The sequence below is a fragment of the Branchiostoma floridae genome, chromosome 2 (assembly GCF_000003815.2).
Source record: "Branchiostoma floridae strain S238N-H82 chromosome 2, Bfl_VNyyK, whole genome shotgun sequence".
In the NCBI taxonomy this organism is placed as follows: domain Eukaryota; kingdom Metazoa; phylum Chordata; class Leptocardii; order Amphioxiformes; family Branchiostomatidae; genus Branchiostoma; species Branchiostoma floridae.
In genome coordinates this window covers 4,849,460-4,862,141 of record NC_049980.1, presented here as the reverse complement: position 1 = coordinate 4,862,141, position 12,682 = coordinate 4,849,460, and the positions used below count along the sequence as shown (strand labels likewise).

At 39.9% G+C, this 12,682-nt stretch overlaps 1 protein-coding gene across 1 annotated transcript; it reads right to left on the bottom strand.

Moving 5' to 3' along the window:
- Positions 1-1,566: 1,566 nt before the first annotated feature.
- LOC118410678 lies at positions 1,567-6,378 on the bottom strand. Its single transcript, XM_035812482.1, has 4 exons — positions 6,375-6,378; positions 3,690-3,913; positions 2,886-3,027; positions 1,567-2,144 (listed from the first exon to the last, which is right to left on the bottom strand). The coding sequence occupies exons 1-4, from the start codon at positions 6,376-6,378 to the stop codon at positions 1,567-1,569; spliced, it is 948 nt and encodes a 315-aa protein (XP_035668375.1).
- Between the last annotated feature and the right edge of the window lie 6,304 nt (positions 6,379-12,682).

Here is a 12,682-nt window from a genome sequence, read left to right as displayed (position 1 = left end):
GGATATGATCAATATGGCGAGCAAGTACCAAAATGGGAGAATGTGTTGTGTTGCCTAATAATTGTATTTGTAGAACTGGCACTAGGGAGGTAGCCATGGCTGTAGTCGAAGAAGTGAAACTAGCTGGGTAATTTCAAAAGTGTATCAACTACGAAAGCCGTGTGTGCAGTTGCAAACTTGCATGTATAATTTCTACCGGTCTACCACACTAGTGTCACTTTTATTTAACACTAGTGCACTTCTTGCATGCAGGAATAAATGCCCTGTTGGCTGTGCTGCCATGTTTTGCCACTTCAATGCTTGTTACAACGTTCATGGTCTATTCTAAAAGGTAGCCAACTTAACATTGAAAAACACCTCGTTAATTTTACAGTCTACAGAGGATATCATCCATAAAATCTACTTACTGTAACCTAACAAAAGTCATTGGATGCTATCTGAAACGTCTGACCGTTTCCAAATTTTATCCAATTGCTAAAGTAACTATTACCTTCCGTACATTCATTTATAGACAAAAAACAGTATTTCCCCAAAGGTACGCTGGTACTATATATTTTGACCATATTTTCAAACATTTTTGTTTCTGTAGATACCTGTAAGATATTAGGAGTGCATGCACTCAGTTATTTATAGTCTTCATTGTAATATTCAGTTCACGCGTAGCTGCCGTGTACACGGGTTCATATGAGGTGTTGAACATGCCGCGGTGCATGCAGATAAGGCAATCGCGATTGTAGTCACGTAGTAGAGTCAGTATCCATCTGTAGTAATAGTCGTATCCATGTATCAGTAATATCATAATATGCTATAGGCAGATAACAACTTCCTGATAAAATGTATCAGAGGCGCTGTTGGGATTTTGCAGTTGTATAATCATTTTCGAGGTTATGAATTCCTATAAATTTGTCTATTTTGATAGTAATAAGCTAGTATTTTATTCGTTTCTCTTTCTTTTAGCACAGCCGTTGAAGACACCATTGTGGAGTCAATTCACGTATAGATATATTGTATCATGTTGAAAAAAGTCAATATCGTGATGCAAAGTGAGCCATAGCATAAAAGTTCATCTGTGTTCAACTTAATGTAAATTACATGATAAAAGATTTTACTTAACCTAACAAACACTGAAAATAAGTTGGGACCAAGCGACATTTTCGATTGACTACATCAGCCTTGTTTACAGCATGGACTCGTCTAATGTACCTTTCGGGACGTGACGTTGGGGACACGTGACTGAAGCAATGTGTCGTAGGTGCAAGGTAACCTGTGTCGCCCCCCGTCTAAATGTAAAGATAGATTTTTTTTTTGCAAGAGGAGCCGATGGAGGCTGTGTACATTCCAGCTCACCTCCCAACATTGAACAGAGACGGGGGCCGACACAGGTTATCTGGCACCTACGTCACATCTCGGAAGCTGCAGAAGACGCGTCAATTTGAACAAGGCTTAAGGAGTCAGGTAAAAATCTTTGAAAGTCCAAACTAACTCTTCTAGTGCTAGTTACGTTAAGTTTCTTCCTTTTATTATACAAAGTGAAGTTATCTGCGTCGAATTGTCTTTAAGACTAAGCTACAATCCAGTTACTATTTCCTGCGACACGACGTTCAGACCTCCCGTATTTGTCCCAACGTCTTTAAGATTGGTGCCACCGTCAACACGTCTCAAGTAGTCACCGTCTTCTTTCGCCTCCTGCCGTTTCTTACGGCGCTGCACCAGCCGCCTACAGCAGGACAAGACGTTCCTTCTCTTCTTCTTCTTTTTCAAGTTTTCCTCAAGTTCTTTGTCGGAATCGCTGCAATCAGATAGTACTTTGTCGTAGAGGTGACACTGACACTGGCAGCAATGGAGGCAACAAGAGACCGACGATTTAGGCAGACGAATGCGGTGCTTTTGACGGAAGCTGTGCCCGCAGTACCCGCCGGAGTGTCGGCGGTTGATCTTTCTCTCAACGACCTCCATGTCTACGTGACGGTGATGGTGGTTATGGTGATGATGCTCTGGACCGTGGTCGACATGATGGTAACCGAGGAAATGTGTCTCATGCCTAGGAGAGTCGATGTCCTGAGGGTCGTCGTCATCCTCGGAAGCTCCCTCCGGCATGTCTCGGTCGTCGGGTCCGCCGACACCGTGTTCACAGTAGTCCGCTCCTGTAATAGGAAGAAGAATGGTTTTATTGTATATAACCCTCTGAACTCAAGACTTCTTGACTTTATGTACATATATGTATTTGTATCTGTTTTGAGTGTATGATATCTGTCCATCTACCTGTACAATGTATATACTGTGTGTTTTTTAATGAGCCCTGGAAGATTAGCACAATGAGCTAAAGGGTATCACAATAAACTCAATAAACTCAACTCAATATAACATCAACTCATAACTTCTCCGGGTGCCACGGTACCGCCACATGAAAAACATATACGAATTTTACAAATGTGCCAATGCAGAATCAGTCATCAAGAGGTGCGTATATACATTTAAGATATTTAGGTGTTCAATGCAATATTGAGACGGCCTTTATAATGATATTATATGTGACGTGGTGTAATTATGATACCTTCGACTAATTATTAGACTTCCATTGCTGCAAGTATTCTTAATCATTTTGCAAGATAACATGTATATGAAACCCTTATTTATGTTTGTGATTGCATTGGAAACACTGTTTTGACTTTATATGCATATGCATGTAATGATTTACGTTTGGGACCGCATCTGCAAACAGGGACACCTATGCTGCAGTACAATGTGTACCGGTAGGAACCGCTAAAAAGTGGCAGACCGTCACCGCAAAGTTGGCTGTATAAAACATGGTACTGTACTTAGAATTGCACTTTGTTACGCAATCATTGTTGCTAAGCAATTCAGTCCTCGACCAATGCACGTACCGAGTATCTCCTTGTCCAGTGGAACCCTCAGTCCTACTGTCACATCCACCACCTTCAGGATTAGGTAGGAGGTAATGATGGTCCAGGCGATCTGAGAGGTGGCGGCCAAAACCTGGATACCCAGCAAGTAAAACCCTCCACCCTGTAATGTACCAAACGCACACACATGTAGTACATGTAGTATTTGTGAGAAAGTGTGGGAGAAAGTGAATGCTAAACATGGCACAAAAAGATTGGATACATGGATTTATACGACCATATCTCCGTAATTGATTTCATTATCAAATTCGTTGTACTATGTATCATTAGAAAGCCCGTCTAGGATTGACATGACAGGTGTCTATTACTTTATTAAAATATCAGCCCGGAGACCAGACTGTAGGGTTTGATCCACTCATACCGCGACCCTTAAACTTTTAGATAAGTGGAGCAGGTTCTTTGACGTGCTTGAGTTGTGGGTGTCCCCAAGGGACCTCCAACTTAACTTGCTATCTGAGAGAACGTGCCTAAATGAAGTCGATAGGAGCTCATTTGGGAACTCTGCCTATATTTCTTTCAACTAGGCTACTATCGTACTGAATATCATGGATTTTTTGTCGTTCCATCTTCCTTGGAGTACGCCTAGTAGTTGCTGTAAGCTTCTAGAGGGCCCAGACCCTATAGAAAAATACGTTTTTAGCCATGATTGGAGTGTCCGGTCAAGGAAGTGCAGTGTTTATGTGATCAGGTCTTGCATGCTTAAGCTTCTTAATATATGTTTTCTATATATTGGATAGGACACTGAAATGGTGGCCTTTGCCCTACCGCTATGAGTCCGTTGAACTGCGAGGCGTGCTCCAGCGTGTCTATCCTCCCGAAGATGCCGATGCTGATGAGGCTCCAGACGGCGCAGGAGAAGTGCACGGGCACGGCACCCACCGGGTCGTCGATCTGCCACCTCTCCAGGAGCTCCGTGGAGCCGCAGGCGATCAGCGCGCCCACCGCGCCGATGAACAGTCCCTCCCACGGGTGGGCCAGCGCACAGATTCCTGGCACAAAGTTTACGACAAGTTGCAATTTGAAGAAATAACTTTTTCGACGTAAACACCCCGGTGCAGCACACAGATTCCTGGAACACAACTCGCCACAAGTTGCAATTTGATACTATTTTTTTAGGTACACAACCCCACTCAGCACCGATGAACAGGCCTTCCCACGGGGGAGCCAGTACATAGATTCCTGTAACACAGTTCGCCACAAGTTGCAATATAATATTTATTTTTATTTATTTATTTATTACACTTTACAGATTGCGTACAATCTGAGGGGAGCCGGCAACAGGAATCTAGTTCCTCTACGAGGCCGACTCCCCCAGAAAATATGCAAAGATGAGATAAAAACAATAAATGAAAGATTAGTCTGACATCAAATACTAAAAGAAATACATTAAAAAAATGAGAGAGTAATAAGGTCAAATGATTAGGAAAACAGGGTAAACGGTTAAGCTATGTCACTATGCAAGATGAGCAACGGCAAGTGGTCCTCCAAGTACATAAGTTATCAACAGTAAATGTGTCACTTAATCGGGATCTATAATATGAAATGAAGAGTTTTTTAACGGACTGTAGAGTGAGGTTTGAGTACATATGTTGGCGAATGTCTAGTGGTAAATTGTTCCAGATGACGGCAATACGACTACAGTAAGAGAATGAGAATGATTCAGTTTTACATGGCCGTGGTACAAGTTGAAATTGGTCTGTAGAGCGAAGTGATCTAGTAGGTCTGGATACATTGAGGACATTAGAAATGTTGGTACAATACAGTAACTATAGATACTAGGTTGAATCCTCCTTGGATTTTCTAAGTACACACTATACAGAGAAGATATATGTTAACACACCGCGATGCAGCGTTGATGAACAGACCCGCGTAGATCCCTGGAACATACTTTGATACTGTGAATGAATTTAAGTTCACGGGGAGTTAATTTCGCGGTAGATACAAAATGGTTTAAGGTGATTTTGAGTTCGCAATAGCTGCATACTGCACAGTAATGGAATTCTTAACCCTGGCGTATTTACGTATACGTATAGGCAGTCGGAAAGCACCTACTAAAGATTACACAAGGGTGCTACAAAGAGGCCGAGAGGGACAGAATTGTCGCTTCTTGCAGCGAAGGCGTGATCAACTGTCACATATCATACACAAAAGATAGCATACGTTTTGTGTATTACATATAAATGTTCAAAGATCTATGTCCAATTGGTTTACGAATAAATTACAATTTACAATTTGTCAGTCTTGCGTCTTCACACAGGCACCTCCAACACATCATAATATTGTACGGTGTGTTATGTACATACGTGTAACACGTTGACAAGGAAGAATTTTAAAGACAGATTCAAAACCAAACACGAAAATGCCCCGCAGATTAACCTAACCTTGCTCTCGAGATCTTTATTTGTAAGTCCCTGACAGATCCTACAGTGCGGAGGCGTTCATCATATCAATTATTTACGAACCCGTAAGCGTGGGCGGGAGGGAATCATCTATTTTCGTCGGATTTACACATTATGTGTGAAACATAATAATCTTAAACGTATGAAATATCATACGCGGGAGATGATATGTCACAAGTATTGGTAACATTATCAAGAAAGGAAAATTTATCTGACTGCTGTATGAAACATTTTCCATTAAACACTGGACTAAAACTCGAAATTTTGCATGTAGGTAGATTTATCGATTTGAATTTTAGTACGTGTGCGTAATAACTATGTGGTCATAATGGCTGAGAAGGAAAATAAAACGTGTGTTGCATGAAATATTGCATAACAAAATCACAGAAGTGTGCTCAATATGTAAGTGGACATTTTGAAGTGACGCTGTAAACAGTCTAAAAGCTGTCTGTACTTACCGCTCTATGCTTTTAAACATAGAGCGGTAAATACATGCTGCTCTATGTTTTTAAAGAATGGAGCAGTGTTGCATAGAACGTCGCGCAATCAGGAATATTGCTGTCAAGTGAAAACTCAAAAGTACAATAAAAGTCGATCCTGATGTATTGATTTAGTTATATCGGTGACATCCGTCAAGAATGAATTTTTGTTTTAGAAAGTCGGCTATACTGTAATAGCCTGGTATCCAGCCGTAATATAGCTCCCGAGTCTCTTCCCCCCTCTTCGTAATTACGTAATTGCGAAGATTAGAGAGGAGACTCGGGAGCTATATAACGGCTGGATACCAGGCTAATACTGTAAATCGTACAAAGCAGCAAGCAGTGAATTGAGAAAATTTATGCCGCAAATTGAAAGAAAATATCGGAAAACGGATAATAATGTTGTAGAATACCAAAGGCGATTCTAAAGTCAAAGAAGAAGACACATAGCAAAAAAAAAATCTATTGTTCTGTATACTATACTATACTCTGTGTGTGTAGTAATCTATTCAACCTCCCTGACCACTTAGTTTAGATCTTTTGTAATAAAAGCAACCTTGATTTTGGCCAACCCATTTTTCCTTCGCACCAAGTTTGTGGCACGTCTTCCATATAATTGGTTCAACATGGCATCACCGGAAACACAGAAGCTTTTCTTAGGCGCAAAAGATTTTTAAACAAGAAAGCTTAAAGGTTGAGATAATGCTTCTTAAGTTCTTAGCCTGATATGTAGGGGAAGGTCTTCAGCCTTAATATGTCAGTTGTAATCTTCTTTCCGTAAGGCGTTGAGCGCGTTGCATACATGGTGCATGGTAGGGCAGATTGATAACGAACGTTAAGACTGCAAAGATCATAAAAGAGCACATCTTCGCTCTTTGAAATGCTATGGGTGAGATAAAAAAGGAACCACATTTTCTTGCATTTTAATTGTTTGGTTGTTTTTTTTTATTTTATTTTATTGTGTGATCAATTTAAACTAAAGGTACCAGGTATTGTGGTAGTAATCATAATGTTAGCTATGAGTCATTGTTAACTATGTAGAAAGACATAAATGATACATCGCGAATGATGTTGGACACAAAACATCGAAGCAGTTCACTATATAGTAATATTATGTATCGTCGTACCTGTTACTGACACCAAGGAGCCCAGTACACCATTCAGGAGGTAGGGGATCTCAAACATTCGGGTGGTGGTGTAGCTGGAGAAAAAAAAGAACACCCTAAACTCAGACATAATGTTAGCCTTTACAGTATAGACGTAATTTTTCCACACAACCGATGGTTGAAATGTGAATATCAATATTTGATAATAGTTAACACTTAGTTGAGATTTATTATGGTAGAAAACTAAAGTCTTCGTACACGACCAATTGTTATATTCTACCGACGTGACCATTTAAGTACACATGTGAATACTTTATGTTTGTAACCGCATCTGTTAGCAGCGACACCTATGCTGCAGTGTAAAAAGAACCAGTCAATATTGCCCTGAAGAAGGTAACAGACTAGACGGTAACCGAAATTTGGTTGTATACAACATTTGCGTAGACAGACTTTTCGAATCCAATGATTTACAAACCATGAAACTATCCCAAGATAAACCACGTTGAAGGTAATTTCATGAGAAAAATGTAAAAACATTTGTGAAAAGTTCTGAAATACCATGGGAGAACGCAGACTCCTAAGAGCCGCGCGTAAGGTTTACCGATCACCACCACACGCGCCCCCGGAACACCCGGCCGCCCAAAACCCGCCCGCCCGACGATCCAGCTGGCCTCAACTATCACTTCAGAGAAGTAAGCGACAGTCTAGTGCGTAAGTGGGGCCAGCTGGCAGTGGGGCGGGTACGCTTGAGGCAGGCGGGGATCGGTAACTCTTCTTTGCGCCGCTTCTTTGAGTTTGGTTTCCCAGGATAGGTCTGAAAGCTTTACCTTAGGAGGAGCCCGACGATTCCACCAGCCATGGATGATGTAATGGTCGCTACTGCAGACCTGTAAAAGTATGAACAGATATTTGTTTGTTTGTTTGTTTGTTTGCTTACATTGGTCTGCATGTACCCTTACTACCTTCGATAATTGTGTGTATGTGTGACGCAAAACAAAATGGCCGCGCCCGGAATGTTACATCTTCAGTTTTAGTCCCAGATTTGACACAGGATAATTTTATGAAAATCGCTGAATCAACAACCAATATACAATGATCAAGAATCATCAAGAAAAGTGACCTTGCCTGTTGGTAACTATTTAATGCCCAATTGCCACTTTGCCACTTTGTGATTTCGATAAATAAAGTCACAATTTCGTGCAATAAATTGGCGACAAGTTGGCGCCCATTTGCAATCCATATAGCCGATGGAACCCAACAACATTCACCAACAGGCGCAACCCACTTTACTTTTGCATTGCGTTGAGACTATGCTAAGATTATTCAGTGCGGAAAACATTTCCAGTCTCGCCACAGTTACGATAAGATGGAATGTCCCATTTTCTAACTTGCCCCAAATGTGTCAGATAAGATTCATCATCGCAGATCAAATCTACCTCATCTTGCCATGCCCTGCAAATTGCAATATTGCCGAGGTGTCGTGGGAATGGCATATCTAGGTTATGATTTGTTGGTGATTTGCTGCATGATAGTAGAGACCACTCTGATGTAAGAGTTGATACGTGTATGATCAATACGTTCGTGGTATCACAAGCAAATAAGTCGCACAACTGAAACTAAGGGTCACGATTATAAAGAATAACACCTTTTGTGAATGTCTATCTGATGCAAGTGATACACCCGACAACTCTAGGTTAAAAAAAAAACAGTTCACCCTTGTTTTCCTCGCCTACTGATTTTCATAAGGACATCGACTTGGAAGTATTGACCACGATAATTTCAAATCTGATGGCCCCGAAATTTAAATTGTTAACCTTATTTTGTGTGAGGCCGAGAACCTATTGATCACCAATCGCGTCCGTATTACGTCCACGTACCATCAAATAATGTTTGCAAAACCTTTACTTACGTTTTATAACGAGCATATACTTGAAACTTTAACCCTCAAACACCCGAGTTGGGTCCGTTTGGACCCCAGGCGTACATTTTGAAGTGCCATTTGAACATTTTTGATCTGAAGAAAAAATCCTTCCGTGACTTTGTCAGTCAATATGTCTTATACCTTCTCCTAAGTTTTCGCAAAGATTGGTACAATTATGTGGAAATTATAAAGAAAGTTTGTGTTCAGTCCCTCTGGGGTCCAAACGGACCCCAGCAAAATGTGCAGTTTTTAAAACAAACTTTAGAGGCTAAATCCTTATAGTATGACTACTAAACTTTCAGACGATAATAAAAATGTAACCCTTAATCCTCACAAAAATTTCTGTGTCATCAACATGTAATGTGACGACATTATGACGTCATTTACCTTATCAGGGCGGCCATCTTGGACTTTGACCAATGACGTCATGAAATTAGCATAAATTAAAAATTTTAAGTCATGAAAATTACATTGAATTTCATAGAATTTAATTGTTGTCAGAAAACAGGTGTAGTTTACCAAGAAAACCTTGTTATATTTCAGCCATACCATAGGTATGGTGAAATATATTGTATTCGTAATGTTTCTTTCTTTCTTTCTCCTGTCAAATCTTCGGAACACGGTATCTCCGTTGTTCTTAAACCGAATGACTTGAAATTTGGCACAAGGGTAGAGTGGGCCAATACCCCCGGACTTTTTTTTTCATTTTTTTCATAACTGCCTTTAAAATGATTTTATTAAGGTTTTTTGTTCATCTTAAGACCAAAACTGTATATTTTGGCCCCGTGTACCCTGGTATTATAACCAAATGAGCTGAAATTTGGCATAGGTGTGCCTTGATAATCCCCCCATATAAATTCAATATCACTTTTGGTGTACAGTATAACAAAATGCTTATTTTTGCGATTTTTTGGTCATTTTTTGACCTAAAAAGGACACTTTTGGCTCCTGTACCCTGGCTTTAGAACCGGATGACCTGAAACTTAGTATAGGAGTGCCCTAGACATATGCGCACATGGATTCATTAACACTTGAGGCATACTGTACAACAAAATGCTTAATTTTGCGATTATTTGGCCATTTTGTGACCAAAAACGTACACTTTTGGCTCTGGTGCTCTGGTTTTAAAACCAAATGACCTAAATTTTGGTAAAAGGGTGCACTAGATATTTATTCAAATGTCACATGTATAATTTTTGTCATAAACTACTTCAAAATTATATATTTGGGTATTGGGGATTTTTTTTGTCATTTTCCAATAGCCAGAGGGGTCAATGACCTTAAGGTCGTTGACCCCCAGCTGCAGATTGCACCTACTGGCATCTATGTCTATTTAATTTAATTAGATAGGTAACCAATCGTTTAGCCTGAATCTATATCCTAAAAAGGGGGAGGTGGCAGCCAATCAGCGAGCCCGGTGTTATCTGGAAGAGTCCATTCTTACACGGAGGGGTTCATCATTGGACTGGTGGTCTTTCAGTGGGTGTATTTTTGGACAGGTCTATTTCGCAATTTTACAGAAAGTGTGCTGGAAGAGTCTATTCTCACACGGAGGGGGAATTTTTCTAAAAGTCATATTTTGGACTTTGGTGACTTCTAGTTTGTCAAAGTCTTTCAGTAGGGTTATTTTTGGACTGGTCTAATTTTCAAGTTTACACGGGTGTGCTGGAAGAGTCGGACTCCATTCTTGCATTGAGGGCGGCTTTTTTAAAAATCCATTTTTTGGACTTTAGTGATTATGTCAAAGTCCTATTTTAGCGGATTTATTTTTGGACTGCTCTACTTTACATATAAGAGTCCATTTTTGCACACGGAAGGGGGATTTTTTTCAAATTCAGTTTTGGACGGGTGATGATTCAATATTCAATTTTTAGTGGAAGTGTTTTTAGACTGGTCTATCATACCTTTTCATGCACTGGGACCTTTTTTGCTAAATTCAATTTTGGATTTGGTTTCTTATTCAAAACGCCAAGGTTTCAGTGTGAGTATTTCTGGACTGGTCTATTGTGCAAATTCACATAGTGTGCACTGGAGTCCATTCTTGAACGGGGGAATTTTGTAAGATTCATTTTTGGGTTAAATCGTCATCAGTAAAAGTGATTTTTCAAATGGGTGATTTTGAAATAGTCTATTGTTGCATGGGGAGGGAGATGGCTGAAATATGCTGTATTTGCTCTCAAGCAAATGTCGGCCTTTCTAGTTTATATTAAAATTGTCAAATTTTGGCAAAAATATGCCTGTTAGAATATGGTTGCCATGGCAACCCCCAAAAATGATAAACTTACTTTATTGACCAAAATCTTTTGCAAACAATTTTTTTAAATAATTACCAAGTTTCGTAGCTTTAGCTCTAGCCGTTCATGAGTTATGTGACATAAATGTTGCTGAGGGCCTCAAAATTCCCCTATCTGGCCTGGTCGGAATAGGTTTAGTGCAAAACGTGGTCCTTCTGAACTTTTGCATAAATTATGATAATGAGTTGGAATTAGCAACACATTAACATCTCAAAATCTTTCTCTTACATTGACGAAGCAATGTATATACAATGATCGCCGATAAGAAATGGTACTGAGATTTTATGAACAAAACATTTTGGGGTCCGTTTGGACCCCACTTGGTCATGTTAGTCGCAAAAAAAGGTCGGGTGCTTGGAGGTTAAAAACTTTTACATATATGCTCGTTACATGGTGTTACTCCCTAGCCTTGTGAAGTCGTGAAAATCCGGACATACATTTAAACAGCTTGTTCAAGAATACGTACATACATACTGGGAAATGCACATTTAACGCCCATTCACCTTTATCCGTGGGGTTACAAATACTCGTTGCTTTTAAACCATGTCAACAAACGGTGGTTTCAAACAGAAATTATTTGAACATATTGCAATTTTAAAGCAACGTCCGACGACTTGATATTCCTAAATACAATACTTTGAAACATACCAACAATCATTAAAATCTGTTGTTCCCTTCTTGAGTTATCCTCTTCTAAAGTTTTTGACAAAAATGCCTCTGCAATCCCAAAACTAGCCGCTAAGGCCAAAACTTATGTCACTAATTTGTAAGATCAAGAGCTATCTAACAACCAAAAATCGTGACCATAGCTGGTTCAGAAGACGAGATAGCAAAAACCAGAAGTTGCACTGAAGTACCAAGAAAAGCCGCTAGAGGCCCCCAAATCTAATCTTTACCAGCTTTCATCACACACTACCAACACACCAAGTATAAAACCAATCCGCGCAGCCGATATTGAGTTATCTTTTTGACACACAGACACACACACAAACGCAGTGTAAAACGTAACCTCCATGGAATTTCAAGGAGCTAAATATAGGTTATCCCGCCCGCGAATAACCTGTACAGTCACTTGGTTAGGAGGTACCACCGTTACTTTTGGAATTATTCACTCTTAAACTCGCCAAGGATTTCCAAGTGCCAAGGTAAAATTAGATATCGATTTTTCCGACATGCGTTTTTCTCTAAGGACATCACCCTGACCCCTGAATACTGCAGCATTGACGGCATGGTACTCTTTTCTCGCCTTCCTTCAAATTGAATCTGACATTGTCCATATGTTAGTAGGGTGGCGGCTAGAAAGCACCCTAAAGGTCAATGACAGAGTATAACAGTCTGAGAGTTTATTGGAAAATCTTCTTAAAAGTGTAGATAGCTTTATTATATTCATTCATATTTCAAAATGTACCAATTTATACACACACAGCAACTTAAACCAACAGACAATTTTACATTTTCCCAACTATAATAACAATACATGACAAAGCGACCCCCAACTTTAACATTATTTTTTTTGTCTCTAAGAATAACAGACAACAGACCGATCCTAACTGTCTATC

Bases quoted from the DNA above. Each gene is read 5' to 3' on its own strand.
- LOC118410678 (XM_035812482.1), bottom strand. The intron at 3,028-3,689 runs GTAGGGCAAAGG...GGTACATTACAG, and splicing joins AGTTCAACGGACTCATAGCG to GGTGGAGGGTTTTACTTGCT. The intron at 2,145-2,885 runs GTACGTGCATTG...TTCCTATTACAG, and splicing joins ACTGGACAAGGAGATACTCG to GAGCGGACTACTGTGAACAC.